At 46.6% G+C, this 26,912-nt stretch overlaps 3 protein-coding genes across 3 annotated transcripts in view; 2 read left to right on the forward strand and 1 right to left on the reverse strand.

Moving 5' to 3' along the window:
* Nucleotides 1-218: 218 nt before the first annotated feature.
* The window catches only part of LOC149443081 (uncharacterized), a 67,813-nt gene continuing 41,119 nt past the window's right edge, over nucleotides 219-26,912 (reverse strand). The window contains exon 12 of the mRNA XM_089655935.1: nucleotides 219-1,369. Coding sequence (XP_089512061.1) covers nucleotides 623-1,369 — 747 coding nt within the window. The 3' untranslated portion in view covers nucleotides 219-622. The remainder of the gene's footprint in view (nucleotides 1,370-26,912) is intronic.
* On the forward strand, nucleotides 9,996-11,013 carry LOC149443082 (uncharacterized). Its single transcript, XM_089655929.1, has 3 exons — nucleotides 9,996-10,227; nucleotides 10,446-10,543; nucleotides 10,709-11,013. Exons 1-3 carry the CDS (start codon nucleotides 10,143-10,145, stop codon nucleotides 10,910-10,912), a joined length of 387 nt encoding a protein of 128 aa, XP_089512055.1. The 5' UTR covers nucleotides 9,996-10,142; the 3' UTR covers nucleotides 10,913-11,013.
* Nucleotides 12,019-14,327, forward strand: LOC149443083 (uncharacterized). The gene has a single exon (XM_089655918.1). The coding sequence runs from the start codon at nucleotides 12,071-12,073 to the stop codon at nucleotides 13,712-13,714; it is 1,644 nt and encodes a 547-aa protein (XP_089512044.1). The 5' UTR covers nucleotides 12,019-12,070; the 3' UTR covers nucleotides 13,715-14,327.

A 26,912-nucleotide genomic window follows, 5' to 3' on the forward strand; every position in this document is an offset into this window, starting at 1 on the left:
TCTATTTGTGTGAAAAAATTACAAAATATAATTTGGGTACAATGTTGCATGACTGTGTAATTGTCATTCAAAGTGTGAGAGTGCTGATAGTTACCAGTCAGCCTGGGCAGGAAGGGGGGGAAGTGTCCGGTATACAGGAGGAAGAAATATTTATTTTTATACAGACCTCTAAGTGTTTGTGAAATCTCCCACCACAAAATGTACTCAGCCAATGACAGGTCAGGACTCCATTTTTATTCTTCTCCTGATATCAATGGCTGACCCGGTCCCACACGTCATCCATTTCTTTGGGGGCCTCTGATCTCCTTATGAACTGTTTCTTCCATGATGAAGATCAGCCATGGAGTATATCTGAGGTGTATATCAGGGTGTGCTTCTTCCCCACATGAGAGCTGGGATGTCCAGCAACATTCATCTAGAAGACATTTCCCGCACTCAAGGCACTAATACACCTCCAGGGTTGTGTGGGACCCCTGATGTACAGGAAGACAGGACTTCAGTGAGGAACATTTCCCTCACTCAGGACAGGAATATGACTTCTCCCCGTGTAAGATCTCTGATGTGTTTCAAGTTCTGATTTTTCTAAGACACATTTCTCACACTCAGAACAGGAATACAGTTTTTACATGTGAGACCTTTGATGTTTGACGAGTACTGTTTTTCGTACAAAACATTTCCCGCACTTGGAACAGGAGTATGGCTTTTGCCCCGTGTGATACATCTGATGTGTGACAAGTTCTGATTTTCGTACAAAACCTTTTCCACACCTAGGACAAGAGTACAGCATTTCACCTGTGTGCAATCTCTTATGATTTTTAAGACTGGATTTATCTGAAAAACATTTCCCACACTCAGAACAAGAAAATGGCTTCTCCCCTGTGTGGGATCTCTGATGTATGTTAAGACTAGATTTCTGTGAAAAACATTTCCCACACTCAGGACAGGAATACGGCTTCTCACCTGTGTGAGATCTTTTATGCACCTTAAGTTTGGAATGAACCCTGAAACACTTCCCGCACTCAGAACAGGAATACGGCTTCTCTACCATGTGAAACTTCTGATGTGTGACAAGTTCTGATTTCTGTACAAAACATTTCCCACACTCAGGACAGGAATTCTTGCCCATGTGAGACCTCTGATGTTTGGAAAGATGGGAGTTCTTTATAAAACATTTTCCACACTCAGGGCAGGTATATGGTTTCTCCACCATGTGAGATCTCTGATGTTTGGAAAGACTGGATTTCACTGAAAAACATTTCCCGCACTCAGGACAGGAATATGGTTTTTCTCCTGTGTGAGATCTATGATGTCTGTAAAGATGGAACTTCTGTGAAAAACATTTCCCGCACTCAGAACAGGAATGTGGCTTGTCCCCTGTGTGTAATTTCTTATGTCTGTAAAGATTAGACTTATCTGAAAAACCCTTCCCGCATTCAGTACAGGAGAATGTCTTCCCTGTTGGAAGGCCGGCCTGGTCCCGCACAGTCTGAGGTTCCTCAGGATACGAGGAATCCGATGGTCCATCTACACTGGGTGGTGCCGGATGGACATTGGAGGGAGCCGGGTTTTCTCCTGGACTATACTGTGTGATGTCCTCATCTTCTACTTTCCAGTCTGGAGACAAAGTGAGACAATCCTCGGAGGTTTTCCTCATCTCCCGGCCATGGACTAAAATACAAAGACAAAGAGGATTACTAGACAGGAGCTGATTGGTTCCCCCAAACCAGGACTCCACCCACATCAGGCAGCTTGGTCTCTGAGGAGCGCACAATTCTACCCTTGCAGATGCAGGAGCAGTGTGACCGCACACAAACGGTGGTGTGTCAGAGTTTCAGGATCTAAAGAGCAATCCGGTCTTCACCAGAGCCACTGGAGGGGTGGATGTTGTGCTGCATGGCAGCCCCCAGATTGTGGCTCTCTAACACACCCGTGCAGGCACAGTGCAACCAAATAGCATGCTGGAAGGACACGCGGTACACACAGGATACTAGGAACCAAGGTCACCTACTGCAGCAACCTAGGAAGGGGCTCCGGGGGAGAGGACGCAGGGAACACGTGTAAAGTGCAGGAGAGGGAGGGATGCTGAGCAATGGTGCAGACAGAGAGACTCAGCAAGATGGAAAGGGCTGCAGGCAAACAACAGGAAACAATGCTGAGAAGGACACACACAGCAACAGGAAATGAGGGGATCCACGGACAGAAACCAAAGGGAATATAACTGCACAGCCAGAGGGAAAACACTGAGAACAAAGACAGGATCAAACAGCACACAGAATATGGGAATACTCAAGAAGCAGTGAATACCACAGGAACCAGAGGGGTCCGGCTTCCACATGAAGACACGTTGCTGGAACACTAACACACAGGTACAAAGACTTGATAATACCTAGGTTCAGGGGGGATAGGCAGGAACCCGAGCAACACGGACAGGAGGCAAAACCCGGTGCTGGATCAATGTGAAGGGAAGCATGACAAGTATAGGTGGAGGAATGGATTTAGTGTTCATGACCCACCTGTGCTGATCTCTGTAGGAGTGTCCTCCTCTATAAATGTCCCCGTTATTCCATCCTCCTCCATAGACTGCTGATCATCCCTCACATACGCCTCTTCTTCTTCTGCTTTCACCTCAACTTTTATATCTATCAGATCTTCACCCTAAAATAAAATAATAATAGAAGAGCTCATCTGTAAAACATAAACTCCAATATTGTTGCATCACATTAAAAAAATCACTTCTATGAGTCCATGTTCTGAATGCTCCATCCCACCAACCTTGTAATAGTGAGGGATGGTGTGACCTTCCTGTGTGGAATCCCGGGAATACAGAGGACGGGGACATCTCTCTGGTGGGTTCCCATGACTGGATCCATCTGTAGGAAACACACACACTGACTGAATCCATTGTTTCTATGTGTTTATCAGATGATGGGGGATCTAGGTGGATCCTCCGTACTGCTCTCTCCTTTACAATAAAGTCTCCTCTTACCCGGTGATGTGAGGGGCGGCTGATTGTCCATCATGACGTCCTTGTAGAGATCCTTGTGTCCTTCTAAATACTCCCACTCCTCCATGGAGAAATAGACAGTGACACCCTGACACCTTATAGGAACCTGACACACACAATGATACAGTCACCATCCAGACACATCCCTTGTCTGTTACTGGAGAATGTCCCAGAATTCCCGGCACCGCTCACCTCTCCTGTCAGCAGCTCAGTGATCTCTCTGGTGACTTCTAGAATCTTCTTCTTCTTTCTCTCTTCTATCAGGGAGGGAGGTGGAGGCAATGTGATGTCACATGATCTCCAGACTTCTCCAGATGTTCTGGTGCCAAGTTTCCTCCCCCCAGGGTCACTGCAGGTGTGGAGAAAAGCTGTGTAAGAGGATATGGAGGAGAGATGAGGAGGAGATCCAGGAATCAGGAGAAAGGTCAGGGCAAGCAACAGACGAGCGCATCCAAGAGACCAAGCCGGGGTCACTACACAGAAAATCAATCCAAGGAAACAACAGGCAGGACGAGGAAAAGCAAGAAGGAGCTGAGAGACAAATGAGAATATTGCTCAGCCAATGGGAGATGATCTCAGCATGACTTCCATCATGAAGGAGATGAGGGGGAGGGGAGGAAGTCACTGAAGGTGACCATAGATCCATGGAAATTCAGCTGGTTCAGCAGGGATCGCTCACATTTCCATCCATGTGTGGCCACTGCCGGATAAAAGCCACTCCCCCAGCGGCTGCAGCCAATAGCTTCAGTGCTGATCCGTGTATTCTGAGAGCGGAGGAGTCCCCCCATTGTCAGAATACAAGAGTGCAGCAAGGAGGATTCCCCCATCCACCTCCAATGTGTGGATGGGGGAATCGCTTCAGTGTGTTCACTCATCCCGCTGGCTGAACAAAAAAACTGAACCATGTAGGCCAGCTTTGGGAGCAAATATATTATCATCAACTCCTCCCCCTGAAGGGGTTCATCTGGGTTCCCACACTATATATGTGTGTATCATCATCTGCTGGACATAAAAGACGTCACAGTGACTATGGAGGAAGAGGACGGACCTGACTATGGAGGAAAAGGACGGACCTGACTATGGAGGAAGAGGACGGACATGACTATGGAGGAAGAGGACGGACATGATGGGAAGTTACTGGGTGTAAATAGGAAATAACATCTTATTACCTCCTCTGCTGCCACTTCCAGCTACGTCTCCTCTCTACTTCCTGCCTGTACCTGACATCACATCCTGTCTGTACCTGACATCACTTCCTGTCTGTCTTCCATAGAGACTTCCTGTCTGGGTAGAAGTGAGATCCCCACCTTGTGGAGCTCAGAGGAACTGCAGCCCCGAGAAGCGTCTGGTAGTGTGACCCCGGCCTTGTGCTGGGTGTGTATGGACGGTAGATCCTTATAGAGGGGTCACCTCCACTCCCACCAAGGGGGACAGAAATATAGGACTCCTCGGGGGAGGGGTTTTGTCATCTTTGATTTTGCAGTAAAATGTAATTGCAGATTTAGTCCTGTCACATATCTGTTATATGGATACAAGGAACCCCAGTTGAGAAATGGCTCCTGACCCCCATATTACATCAGATTTTTCATTTTGGTGGGCATCAGATTTCATGATTGACATTAATGTACAGCATAGGACATTTCTGATAATTCTTTTTCTTTACAATTTCTCTTTTTCTGAGTGAATAGAGGTATAGAGGAAGAGACCCTTGACCTTGTCCCCCCCTGGCAAGTCCTCATCTCCATGTTGAGGGCATGTCACCTGGTATGGTCCAAGAAGGAGGAAATACATCCCCTCCCCACCTGTTTCCTGGCCTGGCCAGCATGCTCAGATAAGGGTCTGGTATGGAATGTTGGCAGGACCTTCTGGAACATATCTCAGATAGTCTCTGTAAGGTGACCATAGACATGGAGGACACCAGCAATGGTTGGATGTAACATCTCCTGTAAAGGTGGTATGATATGACAGATATTCCTGGAATTCAATGTTCACTATTACAGATACAGTGTTCTCTTCATTTAGTGGTCAGTAGAAGACAAATGGTTCCAATATAAAAATCTGAATAGTCGGCTCTGGAGTGTGAAGATTGGAGGAATGAACACCTAGATGGCAATAATGATCTGACATCCCTGTAGACATAGATACGGATGATTGATCTGTCACCTCACTGAGCCTCGAAGTAAATATTTTGATGTGCTGACTACGACCCCAGTGGGGAGAAGAGATTTGTGCACATTGGGCTCCTCACTGGCTGCAAAGGATTGTCCTTCTTATATAAAATGGTATGTGTTGGGAGTACAGAATCCCAGAGGGGCCCCAACATGGTTCTATGGGGTCTGCTCATGACAGCCATGCTGTGAATGAATATGTAGACTTAAGCAATGGTGTTGGAAATCACATTTGCAACCCAGACACCAGAAATGTTGGGTCCATATCTATCTATCTACACACAAATCTATCTCTCAACCACCCACCTCACCCCCTCGGTCTCCGCCCGAATCACACACCTACTGAGCGACATATCAGACTGGATGTCGCTCCACTTCCTTAAACTAAACCTCTCCAAAACCGAGTTTCTTGTCTTCCCCCCAGCCCGGACACCACCCCCCATTGACTTCTCCATCACATCCAACAATGTCACCATCAAACCCGCCCTGCAGGCCAGAGTACTTGGTGTAATTCTGGACTCCAACCTATCCTTCCAGCCCCAAGTCCAATCTTTAACAAACTCATGCAGACTCCACCTCCGCAACATCACCAAGATACGCACGTTCCTAACCCCAGAAACCACTAAACAGCTCATCCACTCCGTCATCATATCACGACTCGACTACTGCAACTCCCTCCTCACTGGCCTGCCTCACCACAGGCTATCCCCGCTTCAGTCCATCCTGAATATGGCTGCCAGACTCATTCACCTTTCCAATGGCTCCATCTCCACCACTCCCCTCTGCCAATCCCTCCACTGGCTTCCACCCCCCTCTGTCAATCCCTCCACTGGCCTCTGCTCAGTGTCCTCCACCCTCCTCTGCCAATCCCTCCACTGGCCTCCGCTCAGTGTCCTCCACCCTCCTCTGTCAATCCCTCCACTGGCTTCTGATTGCGCAACGGATCAAATTTAAAATCCTAACACTGACGTACAAAGCCGTCCACCATACTGCCCCGAACTACATCACTGACCCAATATCCAAGTACCACCCAACACGCACACTCCGCTCCTCACAAGACCTCCTTCTCTCTTGTTCCCTGGTCTCCTCCTCCCATGCTCGCCTCCAGGACTTCTCCAGGGTGTCACCCATCCTCTGGAACTCCGTGCCCCAACCCATCAGATTATCACCTACTCTCCTCTCCTTTAGGCACACCCTGAAAACCCACCTCTTCAGGGAAGCCTACCCCACCCCCTGCTAACTTGCCGACCTCCTCCACTCTTCCTACCACTCCATCCCCCACAGCTATCTCCTCCTGTGCCACCATCCCCTCCCTCCTAGATTGTAAGCTGGAAAGAGCAGGGCCCTCAATCCCCTCATGTTTTGCATTGTATTGGTATTGTTCTGTCACATGTTCTGTCCCCCTCTGTAATGTACAGCGCTGAGCGAACTATTGGTGCTTTATAAATACTGTATAATAATAATAATATAGCCCATGGCACCTTCAGAAGACAGAACCAACCCCAGGGCTGAGGAGGGAACACCCCCCAGAGGTGACTGGATTGGGTTAGAGCCCACATATTATCTCTATAAATTAGGAAGCATGAGATATGGACTTGGTCTCCTGTGTTCTCATCTGTGACTATACCGTCTACAAGAAGATGAAGAGTCACACTCCGTAATCAGCCCATTCTTCATATTTTATTCTGTGTGTCACCCCAATGGGCTCGTTCACAAGGATAGAGTGGCCCCAACCCTACTCTATGTGAGCGAGCCCATTTGGGTGACACATATTTCGGGAGTTTGGTTTATCAGGAGGAGATCATGTGTATGGAGTTATGTCATCATCAACAGAATGAAATATCAAGAGGGAGCTAATTACAGAGTGCAGCTGATGAGAATCCTTCATGTGACAAGTCACCTCCAGGTCCAACTATGGCCCCAGGCAGAGACAATAATATGAATTGTTTTTGTTATTCTTAAGAAAGATGTAATCCTCGGGACATTGCTGCTGAGTTATGGAGGGTTTTATAGGCTGATTGCCATCATATGGATTAGATTGGATAACCCAGGTCTGTAACTTCCCCACAAAGGATAGTTAATGGGCAAATGTTACAAGAAAACATTCAAAAAGCTGAACTCATAGCACAAGACCATGTTCAGGGAGACATTTCTCTGGGCTGCAGTTCCTCTGAGCTCCACAAGGTGATGTTCTCGCTTATACACAAACAGGAAGACTCTATGGAAGACAGGAAGTGATGTCAGGTACAGACAGGAAGTAATGTTAGGAACTGACAGGAAGCAATATCAGTACAGACAGGAAGTGATGTCATCTACAGACAGGACATGATGTCAGGTACAGACAGGAAGTTCCATGAGGTAGGAAATATAGAGAAGACGTTGGTGGAAGTGGCAGCAGAGGAGGTAATAAGATGTGATTTTCTTTTTACACCCAGTAATCCACCGTCATGTCCGTCCTCTTCCTCCATAGTCATGTCCGTCCTCATCCTCCATAGTCATGCCTGTCCTCTTCCTCCATAGTCACGTCCGTCCTCTTCCTCCATAGTCACGTCCGTCCTCTTCCTCCATAGTCACGTCCGTCCTCTTCCTCCATAGTCACGTCCGTTCTCTTCCTCCATAGTCATGTCCGTCCTCATCCTCCATAGTCATGTCCGTCCTCTTCCTCCATAGTCATGTCCGTCCTCTTCCTCCATAGTCACGTCCGTCCTCGTCCTCCATAGTCACGTCCGTCCTCGTCCTCCATAGTCACGTCCGTCCTCGTCCTCCATAGTCACGTCCGTCCTCGTCCTCCATAGTCACGTCCGTCCTCTTCCTCCATAGTCACGTCCGTCCTCTTCCTCCATAGTCACGTCTGTCCTCGTCCTCCATAGTCACATCCGTCCTCTTCCTCCATAGTCACATCCGTCCTCTTCCTCCATAGTCACGTCCGTCCTCTTCCTCCATAGTCACGTCCGTCCTCTTCCTCCATAGTCACGTCCGTCCTCTTCCTCCATAGTCACTGTGAGTTGTCATCCATGGTGAGTAGTCTTTGGAAACAGATGGTGTTGGCGGTCAGCATGTGTTTTCTCATTGGACATCGTTCATTATTAATGATGTAGATCTGCATTGTTGGATGAGTGACGAGGGATTACTTTGGGGGAATCTTTGTTTATTAATGAAGGACTAGTCATGTGATGTGGGTGACGTCTTTATTTACTAATTTCATTATTTCTTTCTGAATGATCACCCCGGGGTATACGTACCCTTACACATTCATGTGGGGGAGGTAGCTGAGAGCCCTCTTATTTGAAGGGGGATTCCAGATTCCAATATGTCCCCCACCAGGAGACCCCCCTGGGTCAGGGTTGTGGGGAAGAGGTCCTTTACAAGATACACTCCCCATACTGAGGGCACAATGACCTGGCATGGTTTGGGGGAGGGGGTGCGTGATCTGGGGAGGACCCCAGGCCTTCTTTCATTGTGTGGGCTTCCCCCATTTATATCTATACCAGACTCCCATCCAGGATAAGGGTCTGCTTTGTATTTGTAAGGACAACCCCACACAGTCTTGTTTTTGTTGTGGAAGTTCCCTCTTACCATGTATCCCAGGCCGCTCTATTTACAAACTAGACTGAACCGGGTACATTTGGCTCCTCAATACCTTTCACTATCACCAACTCCAATGTACTGACATCATGGCTGCTCTCAGACCCCCCACCAGGTATAGGGACCCCCTGTGATGTCTGCAGCTTCTGACTCTGTATTTAGCCTGTTGGAGCTTCATATACACATATCTGTCTGCAGTCAAAGGACAAGAAAACAAGGATTTTCCTGATATTACAGACCTGCAGGAAACACAACAAACACTAAGTAACCTCATCTACATGTTCCATCTCCCACTGAGAGCAGCCCGTCTATTACCCCCTTATATCCCCCCCCCTAATATTATACAACCAATACAGTCCACATAATTCACCGCTATCCATCTACAGAGAAAACCACATGACCCCACCAATGAGGATGGAGGAGGACCAGAGTCACATGACTGAGAGGATACTAAACCTCACCCTGGAGATCATCTACCTGCTGACCGGAGAGGTGAGGAGGATTCTGGGAGGTCACATGACATCACTCTCATCTCTATTAATAAAACACAGACCTGACCGGAGAGGTGAGGAGGATTCTGAGAGGTCACATGACATCACTTATCTCTATTAATAAAACACAGACCTGACCGGAGAGGTGAGGAGGATTCTGGGAGGTCACATGACATCACTCTTATCTCTATTAATAAAACACAGACCTGACCGGAGAGGTGAGGAAGATTCTGGGAGGTCACATGACATCACTCTCATCTCTATTAATAAAACACAGACCTGACCGGAGAGGTGAGGAGGATTCTGGGAGGTCACATGACATCACCCTTATCTCTATTAATAAAACACAGACCTGACCGGAGAGGTGAGGAGGATTCTGGGAGGTCACATGACATCACTCTCATCTCTATTAATAAAACGCAGACCTGACTGGAGAGGTGAGGATTCTGGGAGGTCACATGACATCACTCTCATCTCTATTAATAAAACACAGACCTGACCGGAGAGGTGAGGAGGATTCTGGGAGGTCACATGACATCACTCTCATCTCTATTAATAAAACACAGACCTGACCAGAGAGGTGAGGAGGATTCTGGGATTCTAACATGATATTCCTATTGGTTCCTCAATACAGAGATTTCCTCCTCTGAAGTCAGGTGATCATATGACCATCACAGTGCCTCCATGTGACTCCCTAAACCATGAGAGACACAACATGCAGAAGATTCTAGAAGTCACCAAGAAGATGATGGAGCTGCTGACAGGAGAGGTGAGCGGTGCCGGGAATTCTGGGACATTCTCCAGTAACAGACAAGGGATGTGTCTGGATGGTGACTGTATCATTGTGTGTGTCAGGTTCCTATAAGGTGTCAGGGTGTCACTGTCTATTTCTCCATGGAGGAGTGGGAGTATTTAGAAGGACACAAGGATCTCTACAAGGACGTCATGATGGACAATCAGCCGCCCCTCACATCACCGGGTAAGAGGAGACTTTATTGTAAAGGAGAGAGCAGTACGGAGGATCCACCTAGATCCCCCATCATCTGATAAACACATAGAAACAATGGATTCAGTCAGTGTGTGTGTTTCCTACAGATGGATCCAGTCATGGGAACCCACCAGAGAGATGTCCCCGTCCTCTGTATTCCCGGGATTCCACACAGGAAGGTCACACCATCCCTCACCATCATCAGGTAGATGGATCCAGTCATGGGAACCCACCAGAGAGATGTCCCCGTCCTCTGTATTTCCGGGATTCCACACAGGAAGGTCACACCATCCCTCACCATCATCAGGTAGAACAATCACTGATAGTATCATTAGGATCTGTACATTATCTGCATTGTTACCATTGATGTCAATTTATTATATATTCAGAGTGGAAACCTGAGAGATCCTAAACTTGATGTTAAGGAAGAGATATTTTATATATGATATTTCTCTCTCTTTCTTTGGTTTAGGGTGAAGATCTGATAGATATAAAAGTTGAGGTTAAAACAGAAGTAGAAGAGACGTACGTGAGGGATGATCAGCAATATACGGAGGAGGTTGGAATGATGAGGACATTCAAAGAGGAGGACACTCCTACAGAGATCAGCACAGGTGAGCCACAATATATTCTCTTATCTCTTCTCTGTTACTGCTCACTGATTGGTCCAGAGTAGGGCGGGGACTGGGTGATATCAGCCTGTAATCCCCTGGTCACTTTCCTGAGCTGTGTTCCCCGTCCTGTATTCCTGGATTTCTCTCGGATAATCTTCCTTCTCTGTGCTGCAGACACAATTTATGTATCTAGACTGGATTTATGGAGGTTCTGGGGTTCAGCTGGCAGCAAAATGTTGCTCAACCTAGGCACCTGGGGTATGTGTTGGGTCTTTTCCCCATGCCCGGGTCTAGCAAGATCTCTGACAGAACAATTCTCCCAGGGTTCCTTGCTCTGTGGTCTGCTGGCTGTGCCGGGTGGAGGGATATGTCTGTATAGTCTCAGACCCAAGTCACTGAGTGCAGTCTCAGGAGATGGGAGGCAGCGGTGTGGGATCTCTGCAACTTGTCTACAGTAAACATTTTGCTACCAAAGATTACCAAATACAAATAGTCCTGACTCCTAACACTATATGATATATATTTCACAATATGTAGTCCTAAGCCTACACATTATGCTAAATATTCCATAGTCCTGACTTCTGCTCTCCCCCTCCCCTCACTGCTATATATATACATAATATGGATTCTCTTTTGTTACACCCATTTCCTCCCAGCTGGACATTTTATATCGGATGATGTGATTGGAGCACAGACTTTTACATGGTGATAATAATGTGATAACATCCTCCTACTTTGGACCCTTAAACAGAAAGTGATAATGAGGGAGGAGTCAATACCCCAATGATGGTGGTCTTCAGGATCAGTCCAGTCTTCATCTTGGTTGTTCTCCCCCCATCCTCACTCTCTGACCTCTGGTGGGGCTCAGCCCCGCTGTTCTTCATGACTAAATCATGGACTAAATAAGGAAGTGCAGTACTTCTTGTGTTGGGAAGATGGCGATGAGTGATAGAGGGGGTGGGGACCCTCGTCCTATAATCCCCTCATCACTGTCCCTCCTATAAAAGACAGTTCTGGTTGTTTCCTCACTCTCTGACTAAGGTCCATGAATAAAGAAATGACCTGGTAGGAGATCAGAGGAGCCATTTCCTAGTTCCCTTGAGGGTGGAATTGTAAGCTCCTCAGAGACCAAGCTGCCTGATGTGGGCGGAGTCCTTGTTTGGGGAACCAATCAGCTCCTGTCTAGTAATCCTCTTTGTATTTTAGTCCATGGCCGGGAGATGAGGAAAACCTCCGAGGATTGTCTCACTTTGTCTCCAGACTGGAAAGTAGAAGATGAGGACATCACACAGTATAGTCCAGGAGAAAACCCGGCTCCCTCCAATGTCCATCCGGCACCACCCAGTGTAGATGGACCATCGGATTCCTCGTATCCTGAGGAACCTCAGACTGTGCGGGACCGGGCCGGCCTTCATACAGAGAAAAGGCTCTCCTGTTCTGAGTGTCTCAATTTTAAATCCCGCCTTAATGACCATATAAGATCTCACACAGGTGAGAAGCCGTATTCTTGTCCTAAGTGTGGAAAATGTTTTTCAAAGAAGTCCAGTCTTCAAAAACATCAGAGATTGCACACGGATGAGAAGCCGTATTCCTGTCCTGAGTGCTGGAAATGTTTTCCACAAAAATCACAACTTATGAAACATGAAAGGTCTCACACAGGGGAAAAGCCGTATTCCTGTTCTGAGTGCGGAAAATATTTTTCAGACATGTCCAATCTTTACAGACATCAGAGATCTCACACGGGGGAAAATATGTATTCCTGTCCTGAGTGTGGGAAATGTTCTGCAAGTAATTCCAGTCCTTCTATTCATCAGAGATTGTACACAAGTGAGAAGCCGTCTCCCTGTTTTGACTGCAGGAAATACTTTATACAAAATTCACAACCTGTCAAACATCAAAGGTCTGAAAAGCGGGAAAAGCCATATAACTGTCCTGAGTGCGGAAGTTGGTTTTCAGACAAATACTCTCTTTACAGACATAAGAGATTGCACACAGGTGAAAAGCCGTATTCCTGTTCTGAGTGTGGGAAATGTTTTGTTCAAAAATCAGATCTTGTCATACATAAGAGGTCTCACACGGGGGAAAAACCGTACTCTTGTCAGGAGTGCGGGAAATGTTTTTCAGGGAAGTCCAGTCTTCAAAAACATGAGAGATTGCACACGGGTGAGATGCCGTATTCCTGTCCTGAGTGCGGGAAATGTTTTCCACAAAAATCACAACTTATGAAACATGAAAGGTCTCACACGGGGGAAAAGCTGTATTCCTGTTCTGAGTGCGGAAAATATTTTTCAGACCTGTCCAATCTTTACAGACATCAGAGATCACACACAGGGGAAAATATGTATTCCTGTCCTGAGTGTGGGAAATGTTCTTCAAGTAATTCCAGTCTTTCTATTCATCAGAGATTGTACACGAGTGAGAAGCCATCTGCCTGTTTTGACTGCAGGAAATCCTTTATACAAAATTCACAACCTGTCAAACATCAAAGGTCTGAAAAGCGGGAAAAGCCATATAACTGTCCTGAGTGCGGAAGTTGGTTTTCAGACAAATACTCTCTTTACAGACATAAGAGATTGCACACAGGTGAAAAGCCGTATTCCTGTTCTGAGTGTGGGAAATGTTTTGTTCAAAAATCAGATCTTGTCATACATAAGAGGTCTCACACGGGGGAAAAACCATACTCTTGTCCGGTGTGCGGGAAATGTTTTTCAGGGAAGTCCAATCTTTACAGACATCAAAGATTGCACACGGGGGAGAAACCGTATTCCTGTCCCGAGTGCGGGAAATGTTTTTCAGACAAGTCTACTTTTTACAGACACCAGAAATTGCACATGGGGGAGAAGTCACTTTCCTGTCCTGAGTGAGGGAAATGTTCCTCACTGAAGTCCTGCCTTCCTGTACATGAGGGGTCCCACACAACCCTGGAGGTGTATTAGTGCCTTGAGTGTGGGAAATGTCTTCTAGATGAATGTTGCTGGACATCCCAGCTCTCATGTGGGGAAGAAGCACACCCTGATATACACCTCAGATATACTCCATGGCTGATCTTCATCATGGAAGAAACAGTTGATAAGGAGATCAGAGGTCCCCAAAGACATGGATGAAGTGTGTGACCGGGTCGGCCATTGATAGCAGGAAAAGAATAAAAACCGAGTCATGAGCTTTCATTGGCTGAGTACATTTTGTGGTGGAAGATTTCACACTTAGAGGTCAATTTTTAACCAGTTGACCTCCAGAAGGTTTTACCCCCTTCATGACCAGAACATTTTTTGCTATTCAGCACCGTACCACTTTAACTGGCAATTGCACGGTCATGCAACGCTGCACCCAAATTAAATTTATATAATTTGTTTGACACAAATAGAGCTTTCTTTTGGTGGTATTTGATCACCATTGTGTTTTTTATATATTATATATAAACGAAAAAGACCAAAAAATGTTGGGGAAAAAAATACAAATATTTTCTGCTTTCTGTTATAAAACATATCTAATAAAAAAAATAATTGTATAAATTTAGGTAAAAATATACAGTAGTCTGCTACAAGTCTTTGGGAAAAAAAATCCCAATAAGTGTATATTGACTGGTTTGTGTGAAAGTTATAGTCTCTGCAAACTATATTTGAAAATCGTTCAATCCTGATGTACTCGGGGACCATCTCATTTCTTGAGGCCCTTAAAATGCCAGGACAGTACAAATCCCCCCCAGTTTAGTTAGTAAGAGGCAGGGTGATTTTTTTTTTTCTTTTTGTAAAATCTTTGATTTGTTTTCAAAACGTACGGGTAATGAAAAACAACAGAAAACAATGCTCTGGATGAAAATTAAAATACAGAAATACAGTACGGTTCAGTACAGGAATGCTGAATAAGGGGAAGTTCGCCACCTTCAGATAGGATAACTACAGTGCCTTGAAAAAGCCTTCTTCCCCATTGAAATTTTCCACATTTTGTCATGTCGCAACCAAAAACATCAATGTCTTTTATTGGGATCGGATGTGATAGACCAACACAAAGTGGCACATAATTGTGAAGTGGAAGGAAAATGAGAAATGGTTTTTAACCTCCTTGGCGGTATTCCCGAGTGTAGCTCGGGGTAAAATGTCAGTACCAAGAGCGGTAACCCCGAGCTACACTCAGGCTTACCATGCGGCGCTGCATAGGGAGTCCCTGCAGCACTTACCTTGTCCTTCGCTCCCACGATGTGTCCCCTGCAGCGTCCCCGGCCATCTCCTCCGGCCGATGCCGGCATCCGGCTTCCGTGTTCCAGTCCCTGTGACGTCGGGACGTACGGGTGCCGGAACCGGCGGCAAATTTGAAATTTTTAAAAAATTTTGTTTTTTTTAAAATGACTATTACATAGTAAAACATTGCTGTTTCAATACATTTCACATACATTTTGTCCCGAGTGCTTTGTCCGGCGCCCTGCCTGCATTTTGACTGTTCTTTCTGCCTGGAAACTTAGAAAAGTCCATGGCGTCCAAAAAGCGTCCCTTTACGTCAAAACGGGTTTTAGACCGGCTAGAGAACAGCGATAGTAAATCAGAACCACTTGCAGAATTGAGTGATGATTCGTGGGGGAAATTCGTCATCAGACACTGAAAACGATTTTGCGACTTTGCTCAGCGATGTGTGAATTTGCCTCTGTATTTCAAATTTCAGTGTTTTTGGTTTGATTATATTATTGAATTAAATGTATTATTATATTATTACTTTTTATGATTATTTATTAAATTATAATTTATGATTTCGTGTTTCAAATTTTATCATACCCGGGATGTTTACTAGACTCTTGTTCGTACAGATTTCAGTGAGTTATTCCTAAAAATTACAGCCTACAATAAAAAACTACATATTTCCATGCAAAAAAATGGTACCGCTTTCAGCAAAAAAAATCAGAAATAATCAGACCGCCGAGGAGGTTAAATTTTTTTTACAAATAAATCTGTGAAAAGTGTGGCGTGCATTTGTATTCAGCCCCCTTTACTCCGATACCCCTAACTAAAATCTAGTGGAACCAATTACCTTCAGAAGTCACCTAATTAGTAAACAGAGTCCCCCTGTGTGTCATGTAATCTCAGTATAAATACAGCTGTTCTGTGAAGCCCTCAGAGGTTTGTTAGAGAACATTAGTGAACAAACAGCATCATGAAGGCCAAGGAACACACCACACAGGTCAAGGATAAAGTTGTGGAGAAGTTTAAAGCAGGGTTAGGTTATAAACAAATATCCTAAGCTTTGACCATCTCACGGAGCACTGTTCAATCCATCATCCAAAAATGTAAAGAGCATGGCACAACTACAAACCTACCAAGACATGGCCGTCCACCTAAACTGACAGGTCGGGCAAGGAGAGCATTAATCAGAGAAGCAGCCAAGAGGCCCATGGGAACTCTGGAGGAGCTATAGAGATCCACAGCTCGGAGGAGAATCTGTCCACAGGACAACTATTAGTCGTGCACTCCACAAATATGGCCTTTATGGAAAAGTGGCAAGAAGAAAGCCATAAGAAGTCCTGTTTGAAGTTTGTGAGAAGCCATGTGGGGGGCACAGCAAACGTGTGGAAGATGGGGCTCTGGTCAGATGAGACCAAAATGGAACTTCTTGACTTAATAGCAAAATGACATGTGTGCCAATTCTCTCTCTAAACAGTAAGCCAGATCACAAGATCTTAACCAATATCTTAATGTCCAAGTTTAGTAGGGAGATTGGGTGGTAGCTCTGGCAAAGTGCCGGGTTTTAACCTTCCTTGGGCAGTACTGTGATATGTGCCCACAGGGTTTTGGGTGGGATGTGGCCATTTTTAGTCAGTAAGTCAAGGCATGATGTCAAACGTGGCAAGAGAAGGTCCACGTTTTAGCAAGTAGGCCTTAGTAAGGCCATCCAGCCTTGGGCTCTTTCCGGAGGGCATGCTTTTAGTTGTTTGGAGTACCTCCTGTGTGCTATGCTACTCCCTGTCCAGGGAGGACGGGGGAGACAGGCATGGACAATTAACCTCTTCCACATATGCCTCTATCTGGGCACCCCGTCACCCCCTGGCTTCCTCCTATTCTTCTCACAGATTATAGAGAGTGATAAAAATCACAGAAACAATTGGCAATCTGAGAAGGAAAATGCAATTTTTCACCTGTCCGTGGGGATGCAGATTTTCGTGTAAGGGCTCTAGCAATAAAACACAGTTTCCTTTGAGTATGAGCATCTAGGAGAGATGCAATTGTTTTCACAGGGCCTACAGTATAATTGGTTGCCTGTTTGTGGGTCTCTGCCCTGCTTATGTCAAAGGGACAGGTCAGCTATCTGTGACAACAAATTTTGGATATCAGAATTACGCTTTTTCTTCCAGGAATTACTGCTGTAAAGTGGTACAAACCATACCTGCCATGGCTACATCATCCGGAAGGTTCTCATTAAGACGCCACATCCATGGCCTGTGCTCATGGCACAAGGGTGCAATAATCAGTTCCAAAGGAGCGTGGTCCAAGAGCATAATAGGGTTGTGGAGAATATTCTAAAAAGTCTTGGTCCCCCAAGAACAGATCCAGGCGGCAATGCAACTGGTGGACTTGCGAAAAGTAGGAGTAAAATGTGCCAGCAGTTCACCAATCATAGTTCCTGAAAGTATTTGAGAGGTTCTTCTTAGCTGCTGTGGTCAGGGTGGCCCTATTGGAAGAAGAGTCCATACTGGGATCCATACAGAGATTGAAATCCCCACCCATAATCAAGAAACCAGTGAACAACTCCTGTACTTTACTAAGGACTCCGTCCAGGAAGGCCACCTGACTGAAGTTAGGAGCATACACATTGACCGGATTAAGTGGGCTGCCATGTAAAGACCCTTTAACCATTATAAATCTTTCATCCAGGTCTTCTACATGCTCCTCAGATCTTTTGAATGACAATAGTTATCTTTTTTGCCTGTTTGATTGGAGAGGGGCTCTGGAACCAGTGGTCATAAAGATTTATAGGTAATTTGGGCACTGACCCTGCAGTAAAATGGGTCTCCTGAAACTTTAATATGTGAGGTTTCAGGGTGTTCATCTCCCACCAAACCCGGCTACACGTAAAAGGCGAATTTTAAGCACTGCTCTGAGAAGCTGTTATCACCAATAGCTCTTCTGTCCACTTAGTCTTTGTCACTGCAGAAATTGCCGCAACCTGTACTTTCAGTGAGCCGAGGCTAAAACCTAGGTCTAGGCTGGTCTGTAGGAAATCTAATAGCTCTAAGACTGATGGAGAGGTAAGGTTGAAGACACAACTTATCCCGAATACTTGCATAAATGGTATTAGTAGAGCTTTTTCATGCGTTCAACAAAGTTGAGATCACGTGAGAAGAACAGCCTAGGCTTTCCAATCTCCCCATTTCAATAGCCAAGCTCAAAGATCCAGCCTATTTGGGTTCCAATGTATGAGCTTTCCTTGTGACAGAAGATATGGAAAAGCAAGAAGAGGAACTGCTGCATGCTTGCCGAGATCAGCTGCTAGGGGAAACCACGGCCTGTACAGTCAGCGGGGCAGAATGGCTAAGACTGAGATGTTGTCCCTCAGAAGTCTCATCAGGAATCTCGTTATGAGCAGCAGTGGAGAGAAGGCATAAGCTAGGCTGCAGTTCCATAGTGAGAACAGGGCATTCAACCCCCTTTGCCCTGGGGTATGGAAATTGGGACAGAAACCTTGGTAGTTTGTGACTGCTTAGATATGCAAAAAGGTCCATTTGGGAAAGGCCCCATGTGCAAACTGAGGGTGTAGGGACCACTTGTGATCTGTTGCAGGATAGTTGGTTCATCTGCATATTCAGCCTGCCTGGTAGGTACACTGCCCTCAGATCTAACAGGTGTAGTTCTGACCAGGTCATGATGGGATTGACCTGTTGCCTGTACTGCCCTGTCATTGAATGTAGCCTACAGCCACTCTGTAACATGACTGGTTTCCCATTGACCTTGTACAACAGAGATGTTAGGGCAAAAAAAGTCTTTTAACCACTTCCCGACCGGCCGTTGCATATAAACGGCCGGACGGTGGCAGTACAGGGTCGGGTAGCCATTTATGAACGGCCTCCCCGCACCCTGCTTGTGCGCGCTCCCTGGGAGCGCGCAGCACCGCGATCCGGTGCCCGCTGTGTCCTCCGGACACAGTAAAACACTGATCATCGGACGGGACCTCTGTACGAGGTCCTGATCATGTGATCACTGATTGGTCAATCAGTGATCACATGCAAAGTAGTAAGCAAGATGTCACTTATGACATCATTGCTTACTACATGTGAAATCTGTGAATGATCACAGAGGTCACATGGTACAAGGCTATTCACAACAGCCTTGTACCATGTGACAAGCTGTGACCAATCACAGCTCACTCAGTACTTCTCAATGAGTGCAGGAATGCACACAGAGAGAAAGAGAAATGATTGCTTTTACATCCTTTATGGGTGTAAAAGCAATCAGTGTAAAAAAAAACAAATCTTCATCACCCCCCACAAGTAGTACAGTGTCACTATGGTGACACTGTACTGCTAGGGTGACAGTATGTAAAAAAATAAAAATAAATGAAAAATAATAATATAAAAAAATAAAATAAAAATGTAAAAAAAAAAAATGTTTAAAAATTATAATTTTTGGTTATAAACTAATTTGTTTTTTTTTGGTTTTTTTTTTACTAAAAAGATAACGGAATACATTTTGGCAAAGATTTATGATGAAATATTATTTATTTGCAAAATTTTATAAAAAAAATACTTTTGTTCAAAATTTTTGGACTTTTTCATTTACATAGCAAAAAAAATAAAAATCCCAGCGGTGAATAAATACCACCAAAATAAAGCTTTATCTGTCTCAAAAAAATGGTAAAAAATTAATTTGGGTACAGTGTTGCATGACCGCGCAATTGTCATTCAAAGTGTGATAGCGCTGAAAGCTGAAAATTGCCCTGGTCAGGAAGGGGGTGAAAGTGTCCAGTCTGGAAGTGGTTAAAATCACCAAGACATTGGAGACTACACCTTTCATGGGAAATGTTTACTTTCTCTGAACACTGACATCTTCACAATGGATCCCTTTGTGCTCAATAATGACTCCTTCCTTAACCACCACCAGACTCTTCTTCATGTAGGGAGAGACCCTGATTAACTGCCTAAGGTGATGCTTCCTCCCCTGAGTCAGAATACCTGTTTGAAATTGTGCAAGCATCAGTGTGCCCAAGGAATCATCGAGGCACAGGATGACATTTTGCCAAACAGGCTGAGGCATTAAGAGGCTGATAGGAGAGGTAGCCACCCTAAGAACTCCGTCCCTGATAGATTTTATCTTCTGGGGGGGAACCAAATCATTGGCAGTATTGAAAAGGTCCTCCAAGTGTACAATTTGTTGCACTGGAGACATTTGATTTTTGCTGAAGTTGATGATCCAACTGAAACTCTGGAGTGTATCCATTGTTTGTCTTTTGTATTTCAATTGTTTTTATTAATTTGAACTTTAAACAGTATAAAACAGAGGCAAAAAAACACGCCCACACAGGGGCTATCAATTGCACTGATTAAAAAAAAAAGCATAATAAACAGTGCTCTAACTCTAACAAGGCAAGAGGTACGGCCACGCAGGGGCTATCAATGGCACATAACATTAATGTAACTCTGACTATAACAACTAAAGGCAGCTGTCCACTGTCACACCAAAAACTAACAGAAAAAGAGAGAAAAAAAACAAAGAGCAGGGGTCCAAGAGCGCCAACACTGAACGCCAATGCCATTACATCCCCATACTAGCTGGGGGGAGCATTGGAAAGGCATATTGCAACCACGGCTCCCATATTTTCAAAAATTTACGTTGGGAGTCGTTGCATATACTCGACATCTGTTCGTTGAGCATCATAGTGGTCATACGATCCCGCACCCCCAGAAGGACAAACGGGCTCTTTCAGGCCTGAGTAATTGTTCTAGTGGCCGATAAAAACAAATAGGAAGCCACCTTCTGCTGATGAGCCAAGAGGCCCGGTATGGGGCAATGAAGCAAGGCATACCGAGCATCCTGGCGTATGGAGAGATGGAACAAAGTGAAAAGGAGGCCAAACCCACAAGACCAAAAACGAAGCAGCCTCGGGCATGACCACCAGATATGCAATACATCACCACGATGGCCACAACCCCGAAAATATCGATCACTACAAGCAGGGTTAGCCTGGGCCAGACGAGCCAGAACCCAGTACCAACGGAACAATACCTTGTAGGCTGCTTCCAGCGTGGTCGTATTAAATGAGCATTTAGCTATGAGTGACCAGGCTTTATTCCAGTCCACCGGATCCACAGCCACTCCCAGGTCGCGCTCCCACTGAACAACATATGAAAGAGAAGTATGCGACGAGCGTCTGTTCAGAGCTGCATAAAGAAGGGAGATAAGGCCCGAGGCGCCCGGTCGCTGCTGGCAAAGCTGTTCAAAGGCAGATTTATGGTACGGGAAAGCAGAAGTGCCCTGCAGCGAGAGCAGCCAGTGCCGCAATTAAAGGTATCAAAAAAACATTCCGCCGGGGGAACATCCCGGGACTCCCAAAGAAAATTCCAGGTGGGGAAGGACTGAAAAACCAAAAAGTGTCGCACCTGCGGAAAACCATTAGCCACCTACCAAGAAAACGCCCTTGGGTGATCTAAACCCGGTGGGAAAAGAGGGTTGTTAACAATTGGGAGCAAAGGCAGAAAAGGTGACATCAGGCCACTGGAGTAACGTACTGAGTCGCAGACTTGTAAGCCATAGAGCAAGATTGGACTCAGCGCCATAGGGCGCAGGGCAGGGGGAAGCCATAGAAGCGTCGACGGTGCGATAGGGGCACAATTAGGTAGTTCCAGCAGGACCCAGAGAGGAATGTCAGAGGAAGCGTGGAACATAGACAGTGGGGCAATCTGGCTAGCCTGATAATATTTAGTTACATTAGACACCCCAAGACCACCCTGGAGTCTATGAGCAAAGAGTGTATTTCTGCATACTCTGGGGTGCTTATTGGCCCAGATAAAATGCATAAACTTCGCCTGAAGCAACCAAAGAAAATGAGGGGGAACCCGCACTGGGAGAGTGCGAAAATAATATAACAATTTCTGCAGGATGGTCATTTTCACTGAATGAACCCGTCCTATCCAAGACAGGTGCGGAAATTGCCAGGAATGCATAAGAGAATATAGAGAGCTAAGCAATGGATAATAATTTGCAGCAAAGAGGGAGTCATAGGTGGGGGTCAAGCGAATTAAAAAGTATTCAAGAGAAGAGGGAGCCCACCTGTAACGGAAGTGGGATTGTAGGCGCAAAACCAAATCTGAAGCCAAAGTAATATTGAGAGCGACAGTCTTATCCAAGTTAATACGGAGACCCAAAATCAAGGAAAAGTGCTCAAGAACCCGTTGCAAATTAGGAAGCGTCGTCAGAGGATTAGTAAGAGTCAAGAGGGCATCGCCCGCAAAAAGTTTCAGCTTAAACTCCTGTCCCGTGTATGGAACCCCCAATACACTGCAATCGGTCTGGAGTGCTAAAGCCAGCGGCTCAAGTGCCAGGACAAAGAGTGCCGGGGACAGGGGGCAGCCCTGTCTCATCCCTTGCCCAATAGGAAAGGGATCCGAGAAATATCCAGCGTATTTAATGGAGGCTGAAGGCGAAGAATACAAGGCTTGAATCCAAGAAATAATAGAGTCCCCAAAACCCCAGCGAGACAGCACAAACCGCAGATATTCCCAGGATAGAGAATCAAAGGCTTTATATATGTCTAAGGACCGTAAGAATCCCGGGATTTTCCGCTGTTGCAGAAAATGTATAAGATGGACCACCTTACGAACGTTATCACCCTCCTGCCTCCCAGGAACGAACCCCACTTGGTCCCTGTGGACCAGGCTACGCAAATATTTATTGATGCAAAAACTAAGGATCTTGCCCAATATCTTCAGGTCTCCATTAAGAAGAGAAATGGACCAGAAGGCTTGCGGTTCCTGTACATCATCGGTCGTCTTAGGAATCATGGAGATATGCACTCTAAGCGTGTCTGGAGAGGGCAAGGAGCCCCGTCGTAACTCATTGAAATAGTCAGCCAAAAAGGGCGCCAACAGGGCTGAGAATTTCTTAAAATAGAGACCGGAGAAGCCGTCGGGACCTGGGGCCGAGGTGGACCATAAAGATTTGATAGCTTGGAGCACTTCCGGTACGGTAACACCGGCATTGAGGGCCACCTGTGCTGCCTTGGATAATCCAGGAAGATGGAGATCTTGAAAGAATGCCTCAGCTTGAGCCACAGGGAAGGGATCTGGTTTAGCGTAGAGGCGCAAAAGGAAGTCCGAGAATCAGGAAACAATCTGCTGGGGATTAGAAGTACATCTACCTGTGGGAAGTCGCAGTCGGATCGGTTTATGGGGTTTCCCCATAGAATTGAGTTTCCTGGCCAGCATTGGACCTGGCTTATTAGCACAGGAATAAAATTTGTGTTTGGTCCAACGCAGGGCTCGTTCTGCCTCCGAAGAGGCAAGTAGGTCCAACTCTGTCACCAGAGCATCCCGAGCGCATTTATGGGCCGCGGATGGAGATGACTTCCAACGCGCATCCACAGAGGCCGGAGAGAATGAAGCTCCAAAAGTCGCCGCTCCCGCACCGCCGCCAGCTGTATTACATGACCTCGCACCGTGGCCTTAGTTTTCAGTGAAGTATGTTCGTAAAAAAAATTCTATTTGTTGGCAGGTAGTCTGAGTGGTCAATAAAGAGTTGTTGATGTGCCAATGAAAAGGGCGCCGTTCTGACCCAGAGAGGGCAAGGAGGAGTACCAAGGGATCATGGTCCGACCAGGGTGAGGAGGGAATAGTTATCCGCTGGACCAAGGGAAGCTGCTGAACATGCATGAATACATGGTCAATTCTACAAAAACTGTCATGAGGATTGGAATAGAATGTAAAGTCGCGTTCAGTTTGGTGAAGTTCCTTCCAGACGTCCGCTAGCCCCGCTGTCCGCAAGAGAGAGCGCATACGTTCCTCCAGCACCAAGTCATGAGAAGGGGCCACCCCCCGACACCCTTGGAGTGTCGGGAAACAATGGTGAAAAGATGCAAAAAGAATTTATGCTGAAAACGGTTAGGCGCGTAGTAAGAGACAAAAGTAACCTCCTGGTCCCAGAGGGTACCTTGCAAAAGCAAATACCTGCCCGTGGGGTCCGCTATATTCCGAGCACAGACAAAAGGGGAGATTGCGTTTAAAAGCTATCAGCACACCCCGATGCTTCTCAGGAGCCGAGGCCGTGTAAAAGGTGGGATAATGAGGTGAAAGATAACGCGGGGCGGAGGACTGAGAAAACCTGGTCTCTTGTAAACATACCACGTCAATTTGTTGCGATTTGAGGTGATGAAAAACTTTAGCCCGCTTCTGAGGTGAATTGAAGCCTTGAACATTTTGTGAATGTAATTTCAAAAGGGGCGAGGCCATGGCGGCATCAGCGCAACACGCTCAGCAGAAAAAAGCATAAAGCAGCCAGCAATTTCCACTCCCAATGGCGATCGGACCGTGGCGTCCCGGAACCCTGCATAAAACAAGAACCAAAAAAACAGAAGAAAAAAAAACAAAGAAAGGAAAAAGACACAAAAAGTATATACAACAGTGCAATCGTGTCACGCCAATGGTGACGTGCATCCTACACATGAAGGATACCAGTTAGGGGTGGCTCTACCACCATACACATGGCTGCAAATGGAAACATCAAAAACATAAGCCCTCGGGGCAAAAAGGCAATAAGGCAATGAACATAATATAACGGGGTACCAAAATAATAAAACTAAAAGTCCCAGGAGTGAGGACCTCCATGATGACCTCCCCATAGAAACCCAGAGAAACACGGGGGCCAACCCCATCCCATCCAACTGGGCCTACCAGGTCAACCTCCCACCCCGGAGCCCGAGGGAACCATCACCCCATGCCACCATTGGAGACCCGAATACCATAAACCCGGACCCAAAATAGGCTGCGGCAGCAGAAAGTCATAATTCTTAAGTCCAGGAGGAGACCCCCCCCAACCAGGAATGGAACCCAAGGGAGCAAGCCGGATCAGACCCAACCCGGAATGCTAACAAACTGGGGAAGCCCTAAGGGCCAAACTCACGGTCCCGTCAGAGAAGTCCATCGGTGAGACGATGCATGGGAGGTGCAAGACGCAGCTTCAGCCCGGAGAAGAACAGGAAGGACTTGATCATGGAGGGGTCTGAGGGAGGGCCCTCCTCCTATTGGACGACCACTCCCAGATGCAGCCCGGAGGAAGCAGCCTCGTCGGGGATCCAGATGAATGAGCTGGGCTCCGATCAGCAGCTTCCGGCGAAAGAAGGTGTAAAGATTCCAGGAGAGAATGGGCCTCCTCTGGCGTAGCTACAGAGTGACTGTGGCCCTGGTAGGTGAAGGTGAGGCGGAACGGAAAGCCCCAGGCGTATTTAATACTGTGTTTCACCAGGTCTGAAGTGGAGGGCTTCAACTGGCGGCGCTTCTGAAGAGTGGTCTGGGAGAGGTCCACGAAGAGCTGGTAGTGATGCCCCTGGAAGCTGAGATCAGGGTTGTTTTATGGCTGCCAAGAGGATAGTTTCCTTAGTGCGGTAATAAGTAAACTTGATGATAATGTCCCTCGGGGGCCCATCCAGTCATCTGGGGCCCAATGCATGATGCATGCGGTCAAATTCAAGCCAGTCAATGGGAATAGCGGGTGTCAGCTCCTGAAACAGAGCATTAGCGGTGGAAGTAAGATCCGCTTCCGTTTCCAGGATACCCCTTAACCGCAAATTGCCACGGCGGGAACGATTTTTGAAATCCTCAAGCCGTAGCAGCGCCTCCGCCAATTCTTTCTTGAGGTCGCACAAATCCTGTTCGTGATTTTCAATGACTGTGGCTGCAGCGTCCATTTTATCTTCGAGATCGTTCGTCCGGTTGCCCAACTCCCGAATTTCCCGCGAAAGACGGTTGACCAGCTTGGAGGACAATTCCGACTGCAGCATGAAGTTGAAGCAGTGCAGGAGCTCAGCATCCCACAAGGATGGAATGGGAGAGTGCCGGGATGGGTCTGATGCCAGGTCTTCCATACTGCCAGGATCCGTCCCACCCGCGGATAGCAACGCCAGGGGACCCGAAATCGCAGCTGGGGCTTCATCTGCGGTCTCCGGCGGGAGCCGCGAACCTGCGGCCAGGGTCCTGCAAGCTTCCGGAGGCCAGCCCAAAATCGAGGCCGTGGCTTCAGCCGCGACCTCCGGCGGGTAGGCCGCAAATTCCGGCGCGGCCCGCCGGGTGCTAGAGGCGCAAGCGGCCGGCGTTTTTTTGCCCATCGGGGTATTGGAGGAACAAGGGGACCCCCCCTGAGGATCAGAAATTGGCCGATGTGTCCGGCGGCCGAGGCACAGATTTAAAAGACAGCCATCCTGGCTGCTGCTCACGAGCGCCCCCCCATTGTTTGTCTTTTGAACCAGAAAGAGCGTTGAGTAAAACCCTATGAACATTTGAAGAGGGAACTGGCACCACCACCCTTTGGACCTGTAGCGTGTGAAAATATTGTGCTAAGACCTCTGCCTTTTGAGTAAACTCTGGGATCCTTGTGGGTGTGAAAGAATTGGAGGGCAGAGGATGTATGAATGTTCAAAAATGACCATGTAGGATAGCTGATATTACCAACAAATCAGTGTAATGTTTTGTCTAGATCCCCATGAAATGGGATCGCCTGATTCCAAAGGCAAGTGTCTGGACTTTTGAGCTGTCAAAAAGACTTAGAGGGATCTTGAGGGACACCTAAAGTCTTCTGCCTTTGTGATTTCAAAATGGTCTCTTGGGTGCCTCTCCAACCCTTTCTAGTATCACAAAACTGGCAGAAATACCTGGAATCTCCTGACCTTGGGGGTTGAAAACGATTTTGAATGCTTCAGTTTTTTGTCCTGGGGAAGAAGACCTAATTTTGCACCCCTCATTCTCAATACGGTTGTTTTCCTGAAGAGAGACTTTCTATTGAAAGGAATTTTGCGCCAATTCTGAGGCTATATTCAACACCAAAGGGCCCTTTTGGCAATGACCGAAGGAGCATTGCTTGGCCCCAAACACCTGATGGT

This window comes from Staurois parvus, unplaced genomic scaffold, assembly GCF_062004578.1.
Source record: "Staurois parvus isolate SC_StPar_1 unplaced genomic scaffold, SC_StPar_1.0 ptg000877l, whole genome shotgun sequence".
NCBI classification, from domain to species: Eukaryota; Metazoa; Chordata; class Amphibia; order Anura; family Ranidae; genus Staurois; species Staurois parvus.